The sequence below is a fragment of the Tympanuchus pallidicinctus genome, unplaced genomic scaffold, assembly GCF_026119805.1.
Source record: "Tympanuchus pallidicinctus isolate F22 unplaced genomic scaffold, pur_lepc_1.0 scaffold3, whole genome shotgun sequence".
NCBI classification, from domain to species: Eukaryota; Metazoa; Chordata; class Aves; order Galliformes; family Phasianidae; genus Tympanuchus; species Tympanuchus pallidicinctus.
The window spans coordinates 99,684,839-99,710,657 of NW_026294747.1; the positions used below are offsets into that span (position 1 = coordinate 99,684,839).

Consider the following 25,819-nt stretch of genomic DNA (forward strand, 5'->3'; position numbering starts at 1 on the left):
TTCCTGATCACTCCTATGCCTAACCTGTCTGTAGGTGGAGAAAAAGCCTAGGCAGGTTACTCAGCAAAAATATAACATCCTGCCAGTCTCTCTTGTATGTGGCCTAGTTTCTTCTTTCCCTTCAGTTTTGAGCTCCTCTTCATTGCTGAAAAAAGATGAATAGTCAGTAGAATGTGAGCATTACTTTATTTTAGAGCCTAGGTCAGTTTCAAGTCCTTGATACAAGGAAGTACAAATAGTATATGTAATCATAAAATAAAATACTTTGGCATTTCTGATGAATGTGACCTAGCAAATCACTTGCTTAGCATTTAAGACCCCTTTCTGAATATTTAGTGGCTGGAGTTGGGCAGAAAGCAATCCAAATAAGGATTAACTGGAAGATGTATTATATATATATATATTTTTGGTATAAGGAAATACTGTCATGTGCACCTATTTTTATAAAATTGTAAAAAACATCTTCACAATCTTACTGTAATGGTAAGTTCTGCTTTCTACATTTCTTATTTAAGGACCTGCAAGCCAGAAGTTGTTACATAAAAATAAGGTATTTGGACAAAGAAAATAAGAATGTAGTTTTACTGTTAACTGTACTAAAGTTGCTGCAGGATTACTGTTCTATTGTGTTAATGGGATGTTAAGTTCTTCCACAAAAATATCCTAGAGAAATTGCCTCACAGATGTAAGTGCTTGGATGAAACCTAAGGTTTTGATTGTCCTTGCGTTGGAAGCTGGTATCACATCAGTAAAGTAAACAATGGCAAGTAAAACTGTAAAGGTACAGGAATGAAGTCTTCAAAATAACGACTCATAACCTGAGCTGAGTTTAATGACTGTAGAACAAATTGTGGTGTCTTCCATGGGTCGATGATTGAGACTTTTTACATTTTCTTTTGCTAAAGCTTTTTTCCTTTTCCTTTTTTTCCTTTTTTCCCCCAAATATGGTGACGAATGAAATTAGCTGTTCCTTAATGTTGCCTGTTTTGGAAGAATCATCTTGTCTCAGAAGGCATTGCTAGGGGATGGGTGACTAAAGGGAAGTTGTCTTTTCAGATAAAGAATGCAATCACTGCAGCATGATCTCATGGATACTGTCCTAGGAATTTGTAGAAGTGCTATTTAGGTGCTGTTTATTTCACAAAGAAAATCTAATCTTGTGGGGCTATCTTATTTTTCAAAATGGTATTTGAAGACCACTTGTGGCCTAAGTTTTCTGCAGATTAATGAGACATCCATCAAGTTTTCTAACAAGAGCTAATGTGACTGTAACATCTTTGGCTTTGAACAAAATTAAATTTGGTGGAGATGACAAATAATTCTGAGCTCATGGATAAATCTGAATGGTAGCAGTGTGCTAACTTCATCTTGTTTAATCTTGCAGCCTGAGGAATACAGTGCAAATAAAGCGTTACTATAGACTAATTACTAATTAGACTGCTTCTAATTGTTCTTTATGACTTTGATTGAAATATTCGCTGCAGTTTTTGACAAGTGCTGCTTTCCTTTATCAATTCATCTTTTGAAGAAAGGGTACTGTCCTTGTAACTACTTGAGAGAATAGGAGGAATTAGGGGGATTTGACTCTTCATAAAGCGTTTCAATAAAAGTACAATTCTCTTCTTTACATTGACCAAATTATTTTGGCTCTAGCAGCATTTTGTTGTCCAGCTACAACTGGAGAGCTTCCAAGTTAACTCAAAATAAAGCCCCTTCCCCTCAGAAAAAAGCAAACCAAAAATTCTCTTTAAGCTCAGAATGATGTGTTATGTGTGGTGGTACCAAGTGTGATGTGACTGATTCTTGTTTACTTTTTGCAAGGAATATCCTTTCAAAGAGGTTTGGTAACTTAATTTTATCAAGCACTGCTTTTCTCAAGAAGGTTGTATTAAAATGTAGTCACAAATAAGAGTTTTATACTTCTTAACACAGAATTATGTTACTTGGAATGTGTCAATAGAATTCTATGATTCAAGCTTTGGCTCTATTCAATACTCTTTAAAATCAGTAGATGATTTTAGAGTTGATGTCAACTGGGAAAGAGCATTTAAAATTGTTATTTTTATAAGGCATTTTTCATTTTATATTCTATGTATAGAAAACTTGTTTTGTTCCTATCAGACAGCTGCGCAGTTTTAATGGAATAACTCCTTTTTTTCTTTTCCTTCTCTAACTGCTCACACTTGCTGCCAAAAATCCAACAAAAGTAGGAAACCTGAAGGAAGGACATTTTTGACATTTCTGCAGTTTATTGTGACTCTTGCCTGAATAGCATTTTCCCTGTAGGGAGTTTGTGGACAAAAAAAAAACAAACAACCTTTATAAGGTATATTTTTTGTTGTTGTGTTCCTAATTGGCCACACTAAGAGGAACTGGACAGAGGAAGAATTGAGAGGGATATAATATGTCTACGCATTTGCACTCCCAGTTAATTGTTTTGTTTGCCAACGGAATGCATCTGTTAGAAGCTCTTGACTGTTTTACAGAAAAAATCCAGAACATAAAATGAGCAGTAAACTTTGACTTTGCAAAGTGAGAGCAACACTGCAATGTTCTGTAGGAATGCTTGTTGCTTTGCTGGCTTTTGTTGGCTGTAAAATAGAGTGGATATTGACATATCATTTTTTTTCCATGTGAATAAATTGGATATATTTTTAATGGTCAGAGTTGGGAAGTTTTTATTACCGTTTCTAGCTACTTACAAAAGTTGATTGCCATGGCTCTTAGCAGTCTGTATATTTTGTTTCCAAAGGCTGTGGACCTTTCTATCGATGAATCCAGCCTCACAGGTGAGACGGCTCCCTGCGCTAAATCTACAGCTCCTCAGCCAGCAGCTACCAATGGAGACCTCACTTCAAGGAGCAACATTGCTTTCATGGGAACATTGGTCAGATGTGGAAAAGCAAAGGTAAAATTGTGAGTGATAGGGAAGAATAGTTTCCAGGTTCTAATGTTGAATTTGAATAACCCCGGTTCTTATTTTTAATGCTCACTTATACCAGTTGATATCAGTTCTTTACTGGCTGCATGTATTTTTATTTTTCTAAAACAACAGTAATGAAATGGAATAGAAATAGAAATGTTTACTGGAAATATGGGTGACTTTACTGTAACGTAGTGCAGTAGTGCAGAGCTGTTCTCAGTGGCACTTTTTCAGACACTGAAAGTAAACCTATAATCAAGAGTATTCAAACTGGGAGGAAGCAGATGTGAAACTGTTCTGTCTAGAATGTGGCATTCCCAAACTTGCAGAACTGCATTGGTGTGTTAGAGTGTGAAGACCTGTGGTTGTGGTTGGTGTTAGCGGAGTGTTGCACTGTTTGGTAACTATCTGTAGCAAAACCTTAATAGTTCAGCAGTACACAGAATAGCACTTTGTTTCTGAGAGTTGAAATGTATATTTCTTTTTTTAAGAAAAATTCTTCTCATTTGTATCAGTAGTTAAAATTACAAACACAGTCAACAAAATCATAGCAGACTAAATGGCTTTTGCCCAGTGTTTGAGTCAAAGCTATCAAGAACAATCACCAATGTTAAAAATGAAACTTTAGATCTGAATTGACTTTTTCATTTATTTGGGTTTTTTAGGGCATTGTTATTGGAACAGGAGAAAACTCTGAATTTGGGGAGGTTTTCAAAATGATGCAAGCAGAAGAGGTAAGAGAGAATATCTAGAAACATGGGCATGTTTCTTTTGGGATTTATTTTATAGGAACTTTGTTAGATTTAATTACAGTGCTTTTCATGTCTTTCTTCTCTCTAGTTAAAACAAATCTTAGCTCTCAAACATGAAAGCAATAATTGAATTCAGTGTAATATATTATCCCTAAGTGACCTAAATATGTTATATTTGAAAATAATATTCGAAAGCTTTTCAAGAATGGAACAACTTTTACTGCATTTAGCCCAAGTGTGTTTTTCAAGTGGAACTGAGTTTGTACAGAAGGGATTTGTATGGCATATTTGTACACAGGATGTTTCCCCTCAAAGTTTGTACCATGCAGTTTAGAGTTGTGTGCCTTGTCTGCTGCTTCATGATCTCTAGCTTATCCTCCTGAAGTTATGAAGCTCACTTTGACTTCAGTATACCAAATTCCTGTAGTAACTTTCTTTATTGCAGCACTCTGATCCACTCAGATGTCAGTCTCTTGAATGCTTTGTGTTCCTGTGGCCTTCTAACCTCTTCTCTGGCTGCCTGACCAACACAGGGTCGGAAGGTGACAGTCTGTCTCCAGCTGTCAGAGCACAATCAGACATAGTATAGGCAGCATTTTCTCCTGAATTACATTTCTGAAATGTGTCAAAACAGAGCTGCTGAGGCTATTAGGTGGGGCGTTAGATGTGTCAGCTGGGAGTGCACCACTGACCTCGTGTAGTTAGCTGCAGTGCCTTGCTATGCCTTTCAAGGGAATACTGCTGTCCAGTCACCCAAAGAGGAATCCACTTCATTACATATGCAAGGAAAATATGATCCATTGCATAGGTTTTAGTTTGTATTGTAACATTTGCAATTATTAATGAAAAAAAAAAGTATGTGAGCATTCTGCACCATCAACATTCTGAAATAGCAGAGTACTTTGCGGTTATTTTTGATGTTTATTTCATAATAATCTTACTTTAAAAGCAAATTTTGATGGTAAGAGTGAATTAAACTCTTAAGTCAGCTTCCCCACATAGTGTGGGCACTGTTTTGCCTTGACTTGTGCAGCAGAAACTTTTAAATTAACCTGTTTCCTTCCTATTGCCACACTTTCCATACTGTAATCCTGCATATATTAGTATTTTAAAAAAAAAAGAGCAACAAAGAAAACCACAAAACAAACTAAATGGCATCCAGTGTAAAAGTCTTTAATGAATACATATTGATATATAATGTGTTTTTTGTTCTTGTTGGTATCCTGTTTACTGCATTTTTGGCACTGAATACTCCTATAGTTCCCTATTTGTCTATTTTTGCAGCTAGTTAGCAAATTGAGGTAGAATTGGTCTTTCAGGGCTTTAATGTTTCTGCCTCCAAAAGTCTGTTTTGTTCTTGTTATCAAGGACGTTTATGTCTGGAAGAAATGTGGTCGATTTTGGTTAACCTTGCTTTTTTTGCAAAGTCTTTGATAAGAATTTTTATATTAGCTGTAAACATCACACAACTCCTAAAGGATATTTCTGAATTTTACTTAGTTTCCTTGATGTGTTCTTCAAATGTATTGAATTTTACATGATGAGGGAACAAAGTAGCCTGTCTTTTCATTCAGTGAATGTGTGGAAAAATGCTATATAGCTGCATCTTAGTCAAGTAGTTTCCAAGACAAAGTCTTGAAATTTGCACACCTGAGGAAATATTTGATATAGATTATACTTGTTAACTTGTTCTTGTTAACTGTTGGATGTTTGTTGTTCACCAAGGCTCCAAAGACACCATTACAGAAGAGCATGGATCTCTTAGGAAAACAGCTTTCTTTGTATTCCTTTGGTATAATAGGTAAGAAAATCTATGCAAACACCTACTTTACTTTGTGACTGACCTAAGGGCCTGAGGGACTTGATCTTTTTGTATTCTCCACTTCTTTAATGAGTTCATGCAAGTAATTGTCTGAAGCTTAATAACATAAGTTTCATCATAAGGGTGTTTCCTTGCTTCTTCACACAAATACAGTTTTCTATCTTCTAAATGCAGCATCTTTCAAATTGCAGCATGTCTTATATTCTAATTCAAGTTGTGCAGAAGTGAGCACCTCACTGCAGGTATGGTTGGGCTACTTGACTGGCAAAAACTTTCTTCATCTTTGTCATAATAATGGAGTCATGTTCAACACTGAAGGAAATAACAGATTTTTTTTTAAGAGTTCTTTTTCCTGTTAGGCTACAGTACATGATGGCTTTGTATTTATTAGGACAACTATTTTCTTTATAGGAGTTATTATGCTGGTTGGCTGGTTGCAAGGAAAACATATCCTTGATATGTTCACAATTGGCGTGAGGTAAGATTTTTGTCTTTAAACAGTGTAGGTCATGCATTACAGGAAGTGTAATATTATAATGTACGTCCACACAGATTCTGTTTTTAAGTTTAGATAAGTAATAGACTTTGTGCTGCAGAAAAGGAAGCTAATAATTTTCAGTGATATGGTAACTATTGGTCCATCTCCTCATATTCCTGTACGTGTGCGGTGATTTCTGAGTGTTATTGGACAGAAATTCAAATTGTGTAACTGAGTAAGCTTGTAAGTAATGAAGTGAATGCCAGCCTTGTGTCATGTACTTCTTCAGTTAATTTTTAGCACGTTATGGAAGCTTCATCCTAGGATACTGTTTGCTGAGAATTAACACAGTCTATATGCTCTAATTCTCTACTCTCAGAAAAGTTGCTGAGTTGCTAATTATCTGGATGGTGCACAAGGCAGAAGAGTTTAAATAACAGAAAGCATTTATTTAAATAACAGAACAGGATCTATGGGACATTTAAGTGTTTGGGCTTTTTTTGTTGTTTTAAATAAAAAGGGTCAATGAAAACTGCAACTTCGAGCACTGTGTGAAATATTGCAATCTCATTTACAGTACTGTCAATTATTTTTAATTTTTTTAACAAAATTCTGTGCTATTCCAACACTTGTCATGCTGCCATAGTTCAATCTGCAAGTGGTAGCTGTGGATCAGTGGGCACTAGAAGTGGTGATCTTTTTCCAGTTCTCTCCAGTGCTGACCACACTGACTCTTCACATCCTGGCCTGCTTTTCAGAAAATGAGTTTTCTATATCCAAAACAGATGTACAGTTTTTTTTCCCCCCCAACTACATTTGCTTGAGTTGAAGTGTCTAAGCCATTGCATGTTGTTACTGTCTTCAAAGTGTTCCTTAATGAGTGATGTATGGTTAGAATCAAATGACAGCTGGTTCCTTTTGCTTTTAGCTTCCACTAACAGATAGCTATAGAAGCACCGTTCTCAGCTGTGAATACATCAGTGCCGTGTGTTTATCTATGAGGTTCTAAGACCAGATATTTGTGTATTTGTTTTTGTTTCAGTTTGGCTGTAGCTGCAATTCCTGAAGGGCTCCCAATTGTTGTAACTGTGACGCTGGCCCTTGGTGTGATGAGAATGGTGAAGAAACGGGCTATTGTAAAGAAACTGCCTATTGTTGAAACTTTAGGTATGACAGGACTAGCTCTGAGATGGTATTTTGACATAAATCATAGGAAATCAACTAGAATGTTAACGGCCAATGGTAAAAATAAAGCAAATATTCTTATTTGCTGGCAGTATGGTGTATCATTTCTAAACTGAATGCTTTTTACATGAGTTGTGTGCCCTATAACCACTGTGTTTTAATTGCAGCTGTCAGCCCATTGATTAATTGTGTGTCAAACTAAGGGCATTCGGTACTCGAATATGCATGTGTAGTTAGATGTATGGAGAACTCTTGGTTTGTGGTAGAACAATGAAAATATTTCAGTGGAAGTATTTTTAGTTTGCTCAAAAACGTTCCTGTCAAATAACAGACTTGGGAAATGATTTTTAAACCAACTTCATGGTGTGAATTCGGGAACGTTATTTTCAGCTGGAAGCAAATCCAAGCTTAAATATTAAAAAAAATGTTATAATAATGCACCTTAAGGTTGTTACAGTGTTCGTGCTAAAACTTAAGCTTTCGTCTTTTAAAATGACTTCAGAAACATTTTGTGTCCTGGGTCCAGGAATGCCAAAACACTGCAATGCTCTTTCAAAGTACTTTTCCTGAGTTAAAACAGCATGTATGTATTTCCATATTTCTGTAATCATTTTCAGTCTCATTAAAAATTGCTGCTGTAGTAGCAAGTCACACCTTATCTATGAAAGAATGCTGCTAGGAGTGTCAATAGAGATTTTGGTAATAGTTTGAGATGCACTGGAGGAAAATTAAGGAGGTAATGAATGGAAGCACTTGAGGCAACTTACAAATTTGGGATTTTGACTACCTTTTTTGATTTATCAGGCAAATCTGTAAGGAACCGTGTACAGATATTCATAAGCAGTTGAAAATTGCCTGTCATTGTTGAATCACATCTTGGTTTTTTTTTCTTCATAGAGACAGCTGCAGTATTTCTAGAAATTTGTTCTTGTTAGCTACTCACTTACTCTAAATAGGCTTTGTCTTACCAGTGCTGTTTGATTATTTTAGGGTGTTGCAATGTAATTTGTTCAGATAAAACTGGGACTCTGACAAAGAATGAGATGACGGTTACTCATATTTTCACATCAGATGGGCAGCATGCTGAGGTATGTAGTCAGACTGTTAGATCTAAATTTTGCTTTGACTTCACTGCATTTATCAGCTCAAATACTCTTGATTATACTGTTTGTAAAGCATTAATTAGGGTAGTGTAAATTTGTTGTATCAAATCTTAGTTCCTTGATTTCTGGCTAATTCTGTTCTTTCATTCATTTAGTATTTCAGATTTGAAGCTGTATTATCCAAGTGTTCTGTAGTTACAGAAGGGTTTAGGTTTGTTTTCTTTCTTGTATAATATATAAGATTCTTAATCTCTTGATGGCTGCATGTCATAATGATGCTGAGATGCAGTACAAAGATTTGATGTTCTTCTTTAGTATGTTTTGCTGCTGCAGGTGCATAAAAATGAAAATTAAACATTAAGAACATTTAAAATAGCGGGAGAATCCAGATTTGGGCTAAAAGTTAACGTATTGTGTAAACCCTTCAAAATGAGTGTACTGTTTCAAACAAGTTCTGAACTTTTCAGATTCCTCATGCATAGGGTTTTGTTGACACTGTAGTTAATGGGGAGACCTTGTCACTAACTTTTATGAGAATAAATACTGGGTGTTTTTAATTCTTTGTGTTACTTACCTGTATTTGCCTGGCACTTAGTTTCCATTCTTCAAATTTTGTAGGAATGCTGTAATTATCTTTTTTTCTTTATTCCTAGCATAATTTGTTTATAGTGATATTAAATCATTTCCCTTTTCCTAAGGGAAAGAGAATTTGAAGTAGCTGTTAAACATGCTACCTGTTAATGCTGTAGACTTGAGGACTTTTTGGGATTCTATCTGGATTCCCACATTTTATGCATTAAAAATACAATTTCTGCGCTAACGTTCTGCATTAAACTGCATTTAACACTTCTGAAGTCTCAGCTGAGAGGCCATTCAAGTATGATTTTCTTCTTCCTGCATCATGAAAGTAGGACTCAGATGTGTACTTCCATTCCCCTGCAGGGGTATGCATTATTAACCAGGGTAGCGGGGAATGGGAGGAAAAAATGAGAAAGCAGAAGAAAGAAGGAGGAAGGAAAAAAACCAAACGTGTCCTAATTAAGTAAGGAGACAACATACACTGCATTTATTTATGCTAAGGAACAAAATTGCTACATTTTTGGAAATTAGCATCCGGTATATTTCATGGAAGAACTTAGTTGCCCTCAGATTTTTTTTCCCTGATCTAGTGCCTGCTACATTAGATACTTAATAGGAGAGTCCATATTGGGTAAAATCCATCATAATGAATGGCTTTGCTTTCAGTTTTCTGTATTTCATAGTGAAAATCTGGGATTAATGTAATTTTCACTGGGTTCACAAACTGTTTTATGTACTGCTTTTGGCTCTTTGTCTTACAGGTTACCGGGGTAGGTTATAACAGGTTTGGAGATGTGATGCTTGATGGTGAAGTTATTCATGGTTATAACAACCCATCTGTTAGCAAAATTGTTGAGGTGAGATACTGGAACAAAAAGGTGACTTTTAGTTGATGATGGAGTAAGAACTGTACACAACATTTATGCTGTGTTCCCATTTCTTCATCATCTCCTAGGCTGGCTGTGTCTGCAATGATGCTCTGATAAGAAACAACACCTTAATGGGGAAGCCAACAGAAGGGGCTTTAATTGCACTTGCAATGAAGGTGGGTGTTTGGTAATTTTTGGTTTATGGCAGATGTGTAGAAATAAAGGTGTTGTTTTCATCAATTTTCCCTTCATTTTTGACTACTAGATTTGCATTACAACTGCTTATCTCCTGTGCTTCTTATCTGCTGGAAGTCTTTGGGCATTCTGAAAGATAATAGGAAGTTAAGTTATTTGGAACTGAAGTAAAATCTGTCATCTTTTTGCATGCAGTGCTGTCATTTTGCTCACCAGAGGCTAGTTTACCTGTTGAGTGTTGGTTGTGTCATCAGAAGCAGTAAGAACCTGATGATGGACACGTTGTCTGTAGTATTTGCAGTGCTTTTAAGTGCTGGGAGCAAGCAGTTTGAATTGTGAATGCTGGTTAAATGTTATTTTTATGCTATGACACGTGCTGTAGCTTCTGAGAAGCATGGCAAGACATTTTAGTACTTGTTTTTTTTTTTCTGTGATGATGAATAAACTCAGAAACCTTCAAAGCTGAGTGTGTCCCAGTTGTTTTCTCCCCATGCAACTGAGGACTGAGATTTATCGCCTTGCTGAGATTCATTCCCATTCTCCAGTCTTTGACTGTAAAGGACTAATGGGATGTTGTTATGGCAAGACCCTAAAGAAAGAGAAGAGAGATGTTTCACATCTGTTGCTGGAATGGATGGTAGTGAAAGAGTTGTGAGGCTCTAAATACTGAGAATGGCTTATGGCAGGTGGCCGCTTTAATCAGCACTCAGACTTGGTTAAGGGTAGAGCATGAAATTCTGCGAGATGTGTTTTGTGGGAAGAATGAAATGCATTTTGTCTGAACTCTTTGTGGTTGGTTTTAAACCTTTGGGGGATACTGATGATAATTTTTGAAAAATCCTTTCAGATTGGATCATTTGAACTTTAAACGACTGTCTTGCCTCCTCCCAACTCTGCTACAGCCTTTTATAATAATATTCTAGACCCTTCTAGCAGAGAAATTATATAGATATTAAAAAAAAAAAAGCATTGCTGTTTTAAATGTGTTTTGTCATACACGTAATCTACAAGGTTTTTCAAAGTCCTTCAATCAAAGAAAAGTTCTAACTTATGCTGAAGCCTGAAGGAAGGTACTGGATTCATTGCGGGCTTGTTTTTCAGAAGTTTGTCTAATGAGAACAGTGTGCTGATAAGCAACTTTGAAGATTTCTTTCCTTACTGTTAACAAGTCAAAACAAAATGCTTAGCTATTTGGAAAAGAAAGGTGCTTATGTTATGGTGCTTTTTCTATCTTATACAGATGGGTTTAGATGGGCTCCAGGAGGACTATATAAGGAAGGCTGAATATCCCTTCAGCTCAGAGCAGAAATGGATGGCAGTTAAATGTGTTCACAGAACACAGCAGGTAAACTGGATTCACAGGTTCCTTGCACACTGGCTCTGTAGAACCATTATGTACTCTATTTAACGTCCTCATTTTTCACTTGAGAGATTGTGGCAAGCTGGTGGTAAGATGCAGTCCTGGGAATATGGTTTGATTATCTAATTTCAGTTTCAAGCTCTGAAATGGAAAATAAGAAGGCCAAGAAATTCTTTCCATAAAAGGCATATTGAGAAATAATGCTAAGTATTTTGATATCTGAGACTTTGAATTGACTTTTCTTCTTTCTCTGTACTCATCAAATATTTAAAGCAAGTCTGTTAAACTTCTGCTGTTTCAGTTACATACAGAATTAAGAGCAAGAAGAAATGTGTAGGTGTTGAATAATCAAGAATTTCTTGAGTGAGCAGGAATTGCTAGATGATTTTTTTTTCTATATGATTTACAGTGTCTGATGTGTTTTGGTATTAGCATTTCTGAAAGATTGCTGAAAAATTGGAAACAATTTTAAAAGGAGCATGAATTATTTGAAGGCTATGAAAGTGCAGTGGAATTAGAGCTCTGTCAGTTAAGCCTATCAGAAAAATTGAACTGTCTTGACTACTGTGCATAAACACCTTCAAGGAGAGAAAATAAGTGTATTAAAAGAGCCTTTATAGCGCAACAGGGAACAGAAGATGAGAATCAGTGATTGGAAATTGAGCTGAAGCAGCAGTTCTTAACGGAGAAGGGAGGAAGGGAAACGATAAGTTGATTTAACATTGGAATAAATGTTCAAGATAGACAGTGAATCTGCAGTCCCTTTGTACCACCGAGGCTAGCTTGCTTTCTGGAAAATGCTAGAGCTGTTATTTGGGGTACAGGGATGAAGGTGATATACTTAATGACCTGTGGAGAAAGACAGATGGTCAGGTGATGAGCTAGGGGTCTTTCAGGTCTAATGTACTGTGTAGGTTTGAATGCTGTCCTTTGAATGGCCTCTTTGGTTTATAAACTGTGACCCCACAATATATCATGTGAGTGATGTCTACTGAAATAATAAGATATTGATGATTAGCTTAACTATTTTGGTGTTAACACTCCTTTATCCTTTATACAGATACTTCAAATTTTTTGGGGTTCAATTTGGGGTTCATTTTTTGGGGTTTTTTTGGGGGTTTTTGTTGCTTCAAAGTGCAACTTTCATTTGCATTACATGTTCTGAAGACTTTTCAGAAAAGTATAGATAAAGCATTCTTACAGATGTGCATATATATATTTGTTTATGCAGACACACATATTTACATAATTCCTTTCTATTGTAGGACAAACCAGAGGTTTGCTTCATGAAAGGTGCTTACGAACAAGTCATTAGGTATTGTACATCATATAACTGTAAGGGGCAAACCCTACCTCTCGTTCAGCAACAGAGAGAGCAATACCAGCAAGAGAAGACATCTATGGGCTCTGCAGGACTTAGGGGTAAGAGTGTTTCAGTGTCTGGGGGTAATTATTTTTTAAATGGTACTGCTTGCTTGTTCAAATTAAAATATTATTCAGATACAAGATTTTTTATTGTTCAAGAAGCGTCACTGTGTTGGTTAATTTTTCATTAAAATGGAGAAGTGGAATGCAGGTGATGTATTTAAGGTTTGCATATTAACACTGATTGAATTCCAGCAGGTAAGAAAAGGAACTGCTGCTTGCAACCATAACAACTGAAAAACACATTGTCACTTGGCATCTTCCATATCTCATAGATTTTTTTTTTTTAATTTATTTCTTATATGTGTGTGTTCATTTTTCTCTTTGATTCCTGGCACCTTTGTGAGTTAGGCTAGCATAAGTGATTGATTGCAAGTCAGAAGATGCCATTAAGATTACATTTTATATTAGCAGACTGTTTGAGTTTTAAATATAGCTGCAAGTATTTTTCAGAAGATGATTGATTGGAAGTGGTCGTGGGCAAACCATTATTTGGGATGCCATAATTGTCTTTGATTTCTGTAAAGAGACCTGCAGGTTGTTAATTCAGATGTTCTAAATGTGGCAGTATGGGTACTTTATGGCACAGGAAAGCCCTAGGATACAAATGATTAGAAACTGAGAGGTTTCACAAGGAGTAGTGGTATCTCTTTGTGCCTGTTTTCTTCAGATTCCTACTGTAAAAAAGACATTCCAGAAAATATTTGGCATGTAGTCAATAAAATATGTCTCTATTTAAATAAAGAAAATGTATGTTTATTTTCTGTTTTGTTTTGTTTTGAACCAATCTTCCCTTTGTCATCTGGTATAAAAGACTGTTTGTGTACAGAGAAACCACCAAAACTAGATGACCTTTTCCTCTTCACACAGTGGAAGCAAAAATGTTCTAAGCTGTGAATAAATGGGAAAGATTTCTTGAAAACACGAAAAACCTGTGTTTAATAAAGACTTCTGTACTATGTGCTACAACAGACATTGCTACCAGTGTTTAAGAAGAAGAAATAGCAATCCTTATTTGTTGCTTTATTCTAACTTACCAATTCAATTAAGTCTGATTTGTGAACGTTTACTTTTGTTGGGTTGATTTATGAAGCTACTTATAAAGGCTTTCAGTACTGAGGCCTTTGGTTGATATAGTTACGTGCTATTTAGTTTTAATTTTGGAAAACAAATACTAGCAGTTGTTTTAGATGTTGGTGGAAATGTTATTTTCAAATCCTAACTTATTTTTTCTTTGTTTCCTGAAAGTTCTGGCTTTAGCTTCTGGTCCTGAGTTAGGGCAGATGACCTTTTTGGGACTTGTGGGAATAATTGATCCTCCACGAACTGGTGTAAAAGAAGCTGTTACTACACTGATAATGTCGGGAGTTGCAATAAAAATGATTACTGGAGATTCACAGGAGACTGCAGTTGCCATTGGTATGAATAGTCATCTGCTTTCCATTTTTCACTTGTTTTCTGTGTTGACAGTGCCTGGATAATAGGTATGAAATATGGTTATTGAATCTTTAGTATTTTTGAGTTCTGTGTATTGCCTTAACACATGACACAGTGCAATTAGGATAGAACTAGTATAGCGTGGCACCTTCATTTCTGCTTAAAATACAGTCTTTCTCATTTGGTGATTTGTGATGTTTTGCTATTTTAAACTATGTTGTTTTCTTACTACATTGTTGCAACATGCCTGATTTCTGGTTCTCACCAAAGCGACCTTCCCTACCATTAGCTTTGGATGACTGTCTTATAGCAACAGGGAGAAACTAAAGTAGTTGCTGACAATATTTATGATGAACGTGGTGCTTCAGTGCTTTCCCAATCCAGTTTTGTTCATGTGACTAAGTTTGAAGTTTAAGTATTGCTAGTAAATGTTTAAACTAAATGAATATTTAAACAAACTTATTTTTGTAATAGAATATGCTAGCCAGAATATAGATCCTTTTTGTACAGGGTAGTAGTGGAAAAAGTTGATTGTGCATGTAGAATTACATCTTGAAGTTAGCAGTACTTTATCAGTTGTGATTTTGCATCTGAGAGTTGTGCACATCTCCATCTTATTTCTCATTTTCTGTCCTGTTACTTTTGAATTGTAAATTCTCTGGGCAGGAGTGGGCTCTTATGTTTAGATTGTGCCTGACACAATGAGATACAGACCTTGACATGAAAACTTTAATGGAAATAAATTCCTGATTAGAACAGACTTCATAGTGCAGGTGTTTCTCGAATGTTCACTTTTATCTCAGTATACTGAATCAGTAGTGTTAGGATGCTGTGCTGTGGGCATTTAAAATCTGAAATAGTGCAGAAAATAATAGTTTAAAAAAGTAACTGGCTGCTTAATGTTTGTTTTAAGTGTTAGTTATTATAATACCTCCTCTATTATCTGTTTCCAGCCAGTCGACTAGGACTGTATTCCAAAAATTCACAGGCAATCTCTGGAGAAGAAATAGATGATCTGGATATCCAGCAGCTTTCTCAAATAACACCCAAGGTTTGTAGTAATATGCTATGCACTGAAGTGCAGTAAAAGATATATTTTATATTGAGAAATGCTTTTATCTGTGGAAAGCTGAAATGTAACTTCTGAGATTCCAGTAATGGAAATACTGTTACAGTAAATTACCAAAGGCTTTTAGTACTGAATGTGGAAGCTGTCCCAGGTCAAACAAATCTTTGACAGAAGATTGTAGCAAGATTCATTTCTTTCAACTCATGGGATTATCTTTTTAGTGAGTTCAGTCTTTATTTCTTTTATTCCTCTTTGATGCTTCAGATTGTCAGTTTCTCTTTTGTATATATGTTTTTAAATCTTTTAGCACCAGTATTGGAGCTTCCATTTTGCCACCTTTCAGTGAGCACCATTTTTATATTTTTATATTAACATTTTTGTATTGTTAGACCATTTTAGTTCTTTGAGTACTTTTATATGACTTTACAATTTTCTGTTCCTTCAGTCTGTCCTTTTGGAATTCATAAGAATAGCTATCTGAATCTTAAATGATTTCTGATTGATCTGAAGCCACTGGTTAAGAATTTTGAGAGATCTACTTGTTATGTTGACTGCTTCAATACCTTTTTCTTATTAAGTAACTAAATGCATTCACTAGTGTCATCATGGTAAACGTATAGTCCTAATCAAATGTAATTGAGCTTTGTGCTTGTCTCTGTTGCAAAATGTATACAAGTTTTCAGAATTCTGCTTAGTTTGCAAAATTAGGCTGCAGCTTTAGCAATGCAACTAAGCCAAAAGCCAGTACAATTAAGAAATACGTATCTGATTTGAACACATTAACTGGAAAGCTTTGTGTCTTGATGACTCACCAAAAAACCCCATGTTTATTTGGTAATACTTGTTCTTACAGGCTGTTCACATTAAATAACAAGAAAAAGCAACAAAATTACTTTGTGCACATTTGGCCTGAGACCCAGTTGGATTTCCAGCATGTATTTAAAATCTTATTAGGAATTGAGTAAAATCAACCAGTGAAGTACAGTCTAATGAGTCTGCTGAGAAGTCTAACTTCAACGTGGAACTTGTTTGAGAACTGAATTCCACTTAGTCAAATTAATTTACAGAGTAGACGAGAGGTAGAAAAAACACTGACGAATAATAATTTCTTCCCATAGAATTTTCATTAGTCAAAAGTTCAATGTGTTAATGCTATGCTATATAAAATAGCAAAATTAAAATTTCCTGAGCTGCTTGCCTTTTGTTGTCTTCATTAATTTAGTCAAGAAGCCCAGTAGCAAGCCATTATATCTCATTGCTTCGTTATTTCAGAGGGCTGTAAAATTGCATGTTCTGTCTTGAAGTAAGTAGCACCAACTTTGTTTACCTTTAAGTCATCCCTTGAGTTGATGATGTCACTGTAATGAAAACATGTTTCAGTGATGCTTTGGCCTCAAAATAAACAAGGGCATATTTGGCCTCAGACAATATGCTTTTATCCTCTAGCTTTACCGTATCTTACGCAGTTCTTCTCAATTTTTTTCCTTCTTCGTTGTGCTTCTAACAGGTCGCAGTATTTTACAGAGCCAGTCCCCGACATAAATTAAAAATCATTAAGGTATGTCTCACAGGTGGCTGCATTGCTGGACAGTGGCTGTGAGCTCTGTTTGTAGTGCGCGTACTTAAAGTATAACGTGCTGCAGAGCATCTGGTTGAAACCAGGAAAGAAAGTGAAGTACATCTGAAAATATGACTTGAAAAAAGCATGTAATGTCCACGAGGGCTGTGCAACTGCTGGTAGGCAGCATCAGTTTGTTATATGGTGGGAGCTGGGAGTTGAGATTTTGTCGCATTGCAGTTGAATCGACTGGGAACTTGAGGGAGCCATATTTCTGCTACTTCTGAGAAGCAGAAATAAAGCAATAAAACGGCATGAATTTCAAGTCGTGTCTGAGGTAATGCTTCCATTTGGAAGATAAAAAACAAAGCTAACAAAAAGAGGGATGTGCTTTTCCAATAGTTCTAATTCTCATATTAATTATCAACAAAGAATAGGAAGTCAAATATTAAAAGACAGAATGTTTTGAGAATTATGAAAGGGCCGTAACAGTAAGGTTCTATATATCCTAGCTTTCAAATCTAGACTGAATATATGATCTAAAATGTGATGTAAAATCTTGTGTAAGAAATTAGTTAAGATACAAACAGTTGTACTTTTTCAGGATTTTATGTTGAAATAATTCTTTTGGGAAAACCACAAACCATTGTATTTAGAAAAATTATATAGGATAGGCTATTTCAATCTCTGGTTTATGCTTTTTCCCTTTCTTTAGTCCCTGCAAAATAATGGTGCAGTAGTAGCTATGACAGGAGATGGAGTGAATGATGCTGTTGCTCTGAAGGCTGCAGATATTGGTGTAGCAATGGGACAAACCGGAACAGATGTTTGTAAAGAGGCAGCAGATATGATCCTCGTGGATGATGATTTTCAGACAATAATGTAGGTATTGATGCACTGTGCTATGTAGTTTTAATGAAACACTGCCTGAGTAAGGAAAGGAGGAAGGCTTTTTGCAGCAGAGTATACTTGTCCCAGGTATTAGAAATCACTTCCTTGCTGTTGTCATTGTGTTGGCAAAGTGCAGCTTGTACCAGAGGATGAAAAAATACTCTGTACATATTTCATTCTGGTGCGATAAGAATACATGGTCTTCTGAACTCATTCTCCATTTTTATCATTTCTGGAAAATGTGTGTCATTTGTTTGTATTTTTTTAATTATCTACCTTGATTCTGGAAGCAGCATCAGTGATGATGCGAGTCTTAAAAGGAAGAAATTTTTCTATTGACATTTCATTTTGAAAGCAGCCAAAATAAGAACATTGTAATTGATCTTAGAGTAAAATGTAAGTAAAATACAGTAAAATTGATTTTACAGTGACTGTCAAAGAACTTCAGCTCCACTCTTTTCTTGACATTTGTGTTTGTGCTTAAATTAGTAGAAATAACACACTTTCTTCATTTGTTTTAAGCTTTGTTGCAGTAGCCTTTAGTGGTATGGTCTTTGTTTTTAATTGCAGGTCTGCCATTGAAGAGGGTAAAGGAATTTATAATAACATAAAAAATTTTGTTAGATTTCAACTGAGCACGTAAGTCTGAAGCATTGTTGACAATATTGGAAGGTTCTAACCTCATTGTGATTGAACCACAGCCTCACAAAGCAAATATGAACTCATATGAACATTTTAGATTTCACGTGCTGATAGACTGTACTCGAAAATATCAGTGGTCAGAATGGCAAAATAATATTAGGATTGAATTTTTATTATTTTGTACTTGGTGGTTTGTTTCATTTTCAGAGGTTCAGAAAATAGTTCAGTAAGCAGACCTCTATTATAGTTTTTCCTGTTAAAAAGTGAAAAGTCAGTAAATGAGAGGATGCACAGAAACAGGATAGCACTACCTTGGTGCTTCTTTAAACAAGTGGTGGCACAGAGCTGTGTCAGAGGATGCTCAGACTGAACATGGGAAAAAATGTCTTTACCCTGAGGGTGGTCAAGCACTTAGACAGGTTTCCCATCAAGGAGGTTGATTCTTCATGCCTGTCAATGCTCAAGAGGCATTTGGACAGTGTCCTCAATAACATGCCTTAGCTTCTGGTTGGCCCTAAGGTGAGCAAGGAATTGGACTTGGATGGTCTTTCAAAGTCCCTTCCAGTTGTTCCATTCTATAATATTCTCACCTTTTAAAGTTAGAATTATGGTAGTTGTGATTGAAGTAATCAAAATCTATATGTACTCTTAAATACATCAAGTTTTGCTTACAAAGCAGTTATCAGTAGATCTTCAGAAATGTTCCATGCTGACAGTTATAAAAATGAATTCTTTCAACAGGAGTATAGCAGCATTGACTTTAATCTCACTGGCTACATTAATGAACTTTCCTAATCCTCTCAATGCCATGCAGATCTTATGGATCAATATTATTATGGATGGGCCTCCAGCTCAAAGGTAGGTAATTGCTTACCTTTACTTTAAATTCTCTTAGAGGTTTGTGGTTGAATTACTTAAGCAAGGAAGAGGGTTGCTTGTAGAAGAAACTCTGTCAAGTGTTTAACTTCAGTGATGTGTTCCTGAAACAGCAATTTTTTTCTTCTCATTACAATGTCTGCAGTGTAATTCTGTGTTCATTCATTTGACTTTCTTTGGTATCCAGCAGTGGTTGGTTGGGGAGCAGCATGATACCTACAGATCCACAGCATCCAAGATTCTGGCTTCTGTCCAGAGTCTTCCTCTGACTTTCTTCACTGTGGATAGGCGGTGGAGGGAGCAATGAAAGGGAGCTAGCAGTAGAATTCCTTAGTCATCAAGGTAGCAGAAAGAGTGGGCACTGCTAATACAGCAGATTGTTGTTTACTAATTCTGTACTGTCTGATAGAGCTCAGAATTATGTGGTATCTGAAACTGCAGTGTTGAAATATAACCTGTTACTGATACTTATAACTCAGTGCTTTAAAGGTGAAAGTAACAGATGCTTATTTAAATGAAGTGATTATTAAGCTGTAGAGAGAAGATTCAAATCTGTTTTTCCCACCTGTGAAATCTAGTCTTTGTGCAGAAGCAACAAATTATGATGATAAAAATCTGAGCTACTTCTTTAATTTTAAGCCTTGGGGTGGAGCCTGTGGATAAAGATGTTATTCAGAAGCCTCCAAGAAATTTGAAGGATAGCATTCTTACCAAAAACTTGATTGTTAAGATACTGGTGTCATCAATAATTATTGTGTGTGGAACACTGTTCGTCTTCTGGAGAGAGGTATGACAAAAACACAAAACTTTAAGCGGTAGCATATTGAAGTCATTTCGATTCTAGCGGTTGGAATTTGGAATTCAGAATTTGCATGAACTTGGTTGCAAGATATATGTATGCTTATTTAATAATAACTAAGACTAGAGAAGATGAATTTCAAAGCAGTTGAAATGAGAAATAGAGTTTTTAATACAGATCCCAATTGCATCTGGGAAACCTTGGCCAATGCAAAGTAACTCTAAAAAAAAAACAACAAACAACAAATAAAAGCAAAAGCAAACAAACAAACAAAAAACGTCAAAGCCAAACAAAAACTTATAGCCAGGTTGTTAGGAAACAGCTGTTTGCCTTTCTTTTCCCAGTAGAAAAGAAAGCTGAACTTTTAGCAGTGCATCGTAGAATTCTTGGTATTCTGTCTGCTTGCATTAAGGGTTGTCAAGTCTTCACAGCTTGGATCTAAAGTTCTTATAAATTATGTATGTGTCATTTCTGTTATGACTTCTTGAATGAGCTTGGAGCAAGCAGATGGTTTTGCTTTTATGTCTTAATAGAACTTGTATTGTTGCAGTAACTGCATTTAGTTGCTGAAGCTTTAAATTAAAGCATGCTAAAGCCAATTTTATTTTTTTGTTGGCAGTTAAGAGACAATGTAATAACACCTCGAGATACAACCATGACCTTCACCTGTTTTGTATTTTTTGATATGTTCAATGCTTTGAGTTCTAGATCTCAGGTGAGTGATTAATATTGCTATTTATGTAGTATTTACATCAGTACCTCCCTTCTAAGGAAGATCTTGCTGTGTTTTGTTGCAAATGTACTTTACAAGTACTATTAAGCTTCAGAGTTGTAAAAATAAGTGAAAGGGTTAGCGTTCTCAAGTTGTGATACAAATGATGTTTGTTAGTCATGCTGGCATTCTGACAAGGGCAAGGAAACTCCTAATGAAAACTGTTAGTGTGATGGTCCCTTGTATTGCTGCGTGGCCTTAACTGAGTTTTTTCTTTCCTGGAAATCTTATCAGTTCAGTAACTTTTTCAGAATCTGAAACTTGTTGAAGGCCTTTCAAAGTTTGCAGCCGTAGGAAAGCCTAAGAAAAAGTGCTTTAAGAATTCTTTCTGTTTAAATTTTTGTTCTAAGGAAGACAAAGTCTGAAATTTTGTGTGAGTTGAATAAATTACACATTGCTACATTTAATCTAATTTGCAGTCTGTTTTCTGATGTGAATGTCAGGGTAGACAAAAACACATCCTTCTCGTACAGTGGGCAACTTCTAATGCATGGCACTTGTAGAGAAGTGAGCTCAATAAATAAATTCTTGACTGTGAAAGCAAGATTTGCACTCAGTTTACCATTAAATTATCCTCTCAAGAACGTGTTTTGGATTATCTTCAAGGTTAGCAATTCAACAGTTGTTTTTTTTTTTTATACTTTTATAAATGTTGATATGAAAAAAGTTATGAATTATTTTCCTGTCTAGACAATAAAAATTACATGTACAGTGTAATATATTGCTTGTTTTACAGACCAAATCTGTGTTTGAGATTGGACTTTGCAGTAACAAAATGTTCTGCTATGCTGTCCTTGGATCTATAATGGGGCAGTTATTGGTCATTTACTTTCCTCCACTTCAGAAAGTTTTCCAAACAGAGAGCCTGAGTGTCTTGGGTAAGAAATGTTCCTTTTCAAAGAATGGTACATGAAGGATTAATTTGTAAAAGCACTGGGTTATGGTAGTGGGCATGGTGCTTAGGGACGTGGGTTAGTGATGGATTTGGTTGTGTTATGTTGATGATCTTAAAGGTTTTTTCCAACTTAAATGTTCAGTGATTCTGTAAGAGCTCTTTCTATTTCCATACAGCAGGAAAACCAATCCTGCTGATCCTTTTTAAGAGGGGAAAAAAAACTTTCAGACATTTTGTTTGGAAACCATAATTAAGTGCGTATTGCACACAAAACAGATGATTGTGTACTTAGATTTCTGAAGTGCTTGAATATTTTAGGAGTTTTAATGAGTACTGATGCAGGCAAAAAGGAACTAGGTGATCTTAAAGGTCCCTTCCAACCCAAACTATGATTCTGTGTTTTTAGATAATTCTTTGTCTTTTTATCCTGGTGTCATTTCTGAGAATATCGTTTCAGTATAAAGCTAATTATGTTGCTTAGTGTTCTTAGCTTTTCTAGGTATTAATAAAAACAGTGTTATGAAATGCTTTAAGAGTTTGAAATAGCGTGTGTGTCCTTGTGATTTGTGCATGAACTATGCACACTAATTGTCTGGTTCTGCAAAATGATTCTTGCTTCATTTCTGCTCAAGTTACCCAGTAATAGGCAGGCAATTTGAAGGTCTTGTAAGTCATATATTCCTTTGTCAATCTGCCCTCAACCTTAAATGGCAAGTTTTAAAACGGCTAATTATCTTTTCCAGATTTACTGTTTCTTCTAGGACTCACTTCCTCTGTGTGCATAGTGACTGAGATCATAAAGAAGTTTGAGAGAAGCAAGGAAAAGATCCAGAAACATGGAAGTTCTTCTTCGTCAACTTCGTCTTTTCTTGATGTATGATGCATATTGCATTCTTTTGTTTGCAAACTTAGGGATTGCTGTCTGAAGATGTAGGAGAAAGCAAAACAATATTTGGAGGATTAAGAAGTCCCGAGGGCTTTTGACAAGTCCTTTGTTTCACTGGCTAATGATGAACATTGATGTTTCAAGACTGTTTAGAATTTAACTTCCAACCGTGGGAGTAACAATTGAAATTATGCAACTTTGGTAACATTTTTCCTCAAACCAATTTACTTTTGAGATTTAATGGGATTTTGTGTGTGGGGGGGTTAACTTAAAGAACGATCTAAGCCCAAGTCCCATTTTCTGCACTTAGAGACATAATTGTATAAAATTCTTCTCTTAGATATAAATATTTTAGTTTGTTTTTATTTAAAACATTGTACTATTTTACTTTTACGGTGGTGGGACTTTGCTACTAATACAAGGATTAAAAAAATATTTCAGAGGCATTCCACTGGGTTTAGTCTGTCACAAGAGTGCCATATTCTAGCTACTGTATTTATTTACTTCATCCTGCAATGTGTAAGCGGCTCAAGTACCTTGTGCTACAGGTTTTTTTTGTATCTGGAGGTTTTTTCTTTTTGCACAGGATGTGACCGCTGTCGGATCACTGTTTGTTCTTTTCTTTTTCTGTGATTGAAAAGCCTATACTGCAATTTGAAGTAAATGTTTGCTTTTCTTATGAGTGTGGTGTCTCTTTGCTTTAAAAGGAACTGGCATTTACACCAGATTGTCAGGCTTGTGATGGTTTTGGATACCTGCTTTGTCCCACATTTACTTGAGCTTACAGATGCTAGATTACTTGATTAATAAGGCAGTACTAGTATTGAAATATCTGACTTACAATTACGTGGTATACTGAATTAGAAAGCAAACATGCTAATTCTCACTCTAATGGCCAAAAATGCCAGCCTTCTTTGAAATAAGCTGATTTTTTCCTTCTGCACCCCTCCTGTTCTTTTTTTTTTCTTCCCCTATTATTACAATAGCTTTCTCTTAGGGTAACTTAAAATTTTAATCTTCAAAATGACTTTTTGTGGATCAAGAAGTGTTGTGGTAGATTAGTATCTTGATGTTAGAAGTAATTTTTGATATATGATAATGTCTGGATATTCAGATATTCAGTGATTTAGAAGCAAACAGCTGTGTTCCTCAGTCTTGCAGCTCTTGTCATCGTTTCTGTTAGGGATGGACCAATTATGCCCTGAGGAAATGGAAGGAACAGTCATCCAGTGAATCTTGAAAAGATGATGTGCAGGAACTCAAGGGAGCTGAAGACAGAATGTAATAATATCTTTTGACTGAAAGCATGTGGATACACATCTTCCACACTGCAGCCTGCAAATTGTATTTTGTGTTGGTGTTGGCTCAGAGGCACGCTGTCACAAGATGGTCCTCCTGTCAGTAAGGTTACTGAGAAATTCTAAATGAGCAGTGGGATGTTTTTGTACGTTTCTTTGTGGCTTGCCCTAAGTGCCATCCTCAGAGTCTGGAAAGTTCATGGAAAATAAGGCAGATTGGAAGGTATTGTATGAATTACCCTGCTGATAGGTTATTCTGCTTAGTCTTTCCCTCCCCCCCCCCCCACATCCTCCCAGAGATTCCCAGATTTTATTAGGAAGTAGAGTGTGGTAGATGGGAACTGAGTCCACATGCTATGCAGGAACTGTATATAGCACTGTCTGCTGTGCCTATAGAGTTTATCTATTACTCTGGCCTACCCTAAGCCTGCTGAATGTGCACTTATTACCTGCAGTGCCAATGTGCAGGAGGTTTAGTAGTAAGGGGAAAGACTTTAGTATATGGCACTCACCTTTACTATAGGATGTTAGCTAAACCACTGAGCTGATAAGGCCTCAAACAAGAAATGATCTTTTTTAGCACAATTTTCTCATTTCCAGCAGTTCTGCTTTTCAGAAGTTGAAAAGATGTATCAGTGTTCTTTCTGTTGGACTATTGCTGTCTTTGACAAGTGGGTCTGTATTACCAGAGTGTTCAGTATTTTGGTGCAACTTCAGAACATTTTAAAACATCATTAGTAAAGTATTTAAAATTCTTCAAATCCCAGTAAAGGTGCAGTAAAAACTGATGATGCGTGCTGACGAAGAATCACTTGCACCAGCCTGCATTTTGAGAAAGTGCTGCAACTGTATCTTTCACCTAGTAAGACTTCTTGTTGATAATCTTCTCCATGGGATTTGACTGCTTCATGCTCTGCATTTGTTCTTGGAGTCCTAGAAATCCAAGTACATAGAGAAGTGCAGATAAGCACAAACGTATTGACTTAGGGCAGAATTATTATTTGCTAGGCTTTAAACAAATTTTACAAAGTGCTCATTTGCCAGCCTAAGTCTCACGTTCTGAATTTACCTGTCAGTGTAGACAAGAAACAAAATTTAGTCCCTGAAGAACTATTAATTCTACCTTCTTAAAAGGTGAACTCACTTAAAGTGAATTATATTGAATTATGCCTGAGGCGTTCCTGCTGTATTCCAGCAGAAGGTGAAACAGTAACTTATATAACAAGTAATTTATCTGGTTGTTCAATCTCATTATTCGTGAGAAACGCTTGGACTGTCTGAATTCTATTGCTTTTTTTTTTTTTAGCTCCATTTTTGGTCAATATCACCTAGCAGAATGTTTGAGATTTTCTTCAGAGCAATTCAATCAACAGCAAGATCTGTCCTCAAAAATTGACAGGTGCTTCATGTAGTGTGAAAATAGGCAGCAATTAAGTAACTTAATTGCTCTTATTAAAGCACAGAATTGAGAAAGAGCCTTTTATTCTCTTATTGTTTCTGGTTGTTTTTCTCCCAGAAGACGACTAAAATCCTGTGATGACCCAAAGAACACCAAAACAAGCTCTGAGTGGTGATCCTAGAATCAGTTTGCATTGAGAACACAGTTCCAGTAAAGCAATTTTTAATCACCACGTCAGGACTCCCAAAGGTGGTCTCAGAATGTCTTGTGAACATAGCAGGTTTTAATCCAAAAAATAGAACGCTCAAGTTTATCCTAGTCTTTGGAACCAATTCAAGACTGTGCTTCTCAGCAAGGCTCAAGAATTATTTGATCTCTGGCGTTTTCCCAACATGGGATGAAGGTTAAGATCTCTTCTTACAGCAACAACAAAGTGAAATCAAGCACGCCCGTATTTTTTTGTTTGTTTTAAAGACTTAAAATGGGATGATGATTATAAAAGCTATGAAGAATTATAAGCTTGGGAATTGAAACACATGAGATGATAATGATTCAAAGGATAATTTGGACTAATAAGAATTTACATCCTTAGTTTCTAAAATCATG

General features: G+C 35.9%; 1 protein-coding gene across 5 annotated transcripts in view; it reads left to right on the top strand.

The window, feature by feature from the left end:
• The window catches only part of ATP2C1 (ATPase secretory pathway Ca2+ transporting 1), a 62,362-nt gene extending 39,164 nt beyond the window's left edge, over positions 1 to 23,198 (top strand). For all 5 annotated transcript variants that reach the window (XM_052696301.1, XM_052696303.1, XM_052696304.1 and 2 more), the window contains 20 exons: positions 2,753 to 2,908; positions 3,589 to 3,657; positions 5,401 to 5,476; positions 5,909 to 5,975; positions 7,018 to 7,142; positions 8,151 to 8,248; positions 9,604 to 9,699; positions 9,798 to 9,887; positions 11,147 to 11,251; positions 12,532 to 12,688; positions 13,940 to 14,110; positions 15,082 to 15,179; positions 16,705 to 16,755; positions 17,471 to 17,637; positions 18,217 to 18,285; positions 19,030 to 19,146; positions 19,804 to 19,951; positions 20,583 to 20,678; positions 21,472 to 21,613; positions 22,374 to 23,198. In XM_052696301.1, the coding sequence (XP_052552261.1) occupies positions 2,753 to 2,908; positions 3,589 to 3,657; positions 5,401 to 5,476; positions 5,909 to 5,975; positions 7,018 to 7,142; positions 8,151 to 8,248; positions 9,604 to 9,699; positions 9,798 to 9,887; positions 11,147 to 11,251; positions 12,532 to 12,688; positions 13,940 to 14,110; positions 15,082 to 15,179; positions 16,705 to 16,755; positions 17,471 to 17,637; positions 18,217 to 18,285; positions 19,030 to 19,146; positions 19,804 to 19,951; positions 20,583 to 20,678; positions 21,472 to 21,613; positions 22,374 to 22,510 (2,235 nt within the window). In that variant the 3' untranslated portion in view covers positions 22,511 to 23,198. The remainder of the gene's footprint in view (positions 1 to 2,752; positions 2,909 to 3,588; positions 3,658 to 5,400; positions 5,477 to 5,908; positions 5,976 to 7,017; positions 7,143 to 8,150; positions 8,249 to 9,603; positions 9,700 to 9,797; positions 9,888 to 11,146; positions 11,252 to 12,531; positions 12,689 to 13,939; positions 14,111 to 15,081; positions 15,180 to 16,704; positions 16,756 to 17,470; positions 17,638 to 18,216; positions 18,286 to 19,029; positions 19,147 to 19,803; positions 19,952 to 20,582; positions 20,679 to 21,471; positions 21,614 to 22,373) is intronic.
• The last annotated feature ends 2,621 nt before the right edge of the window (positions 23,199 to 25,819 follow it).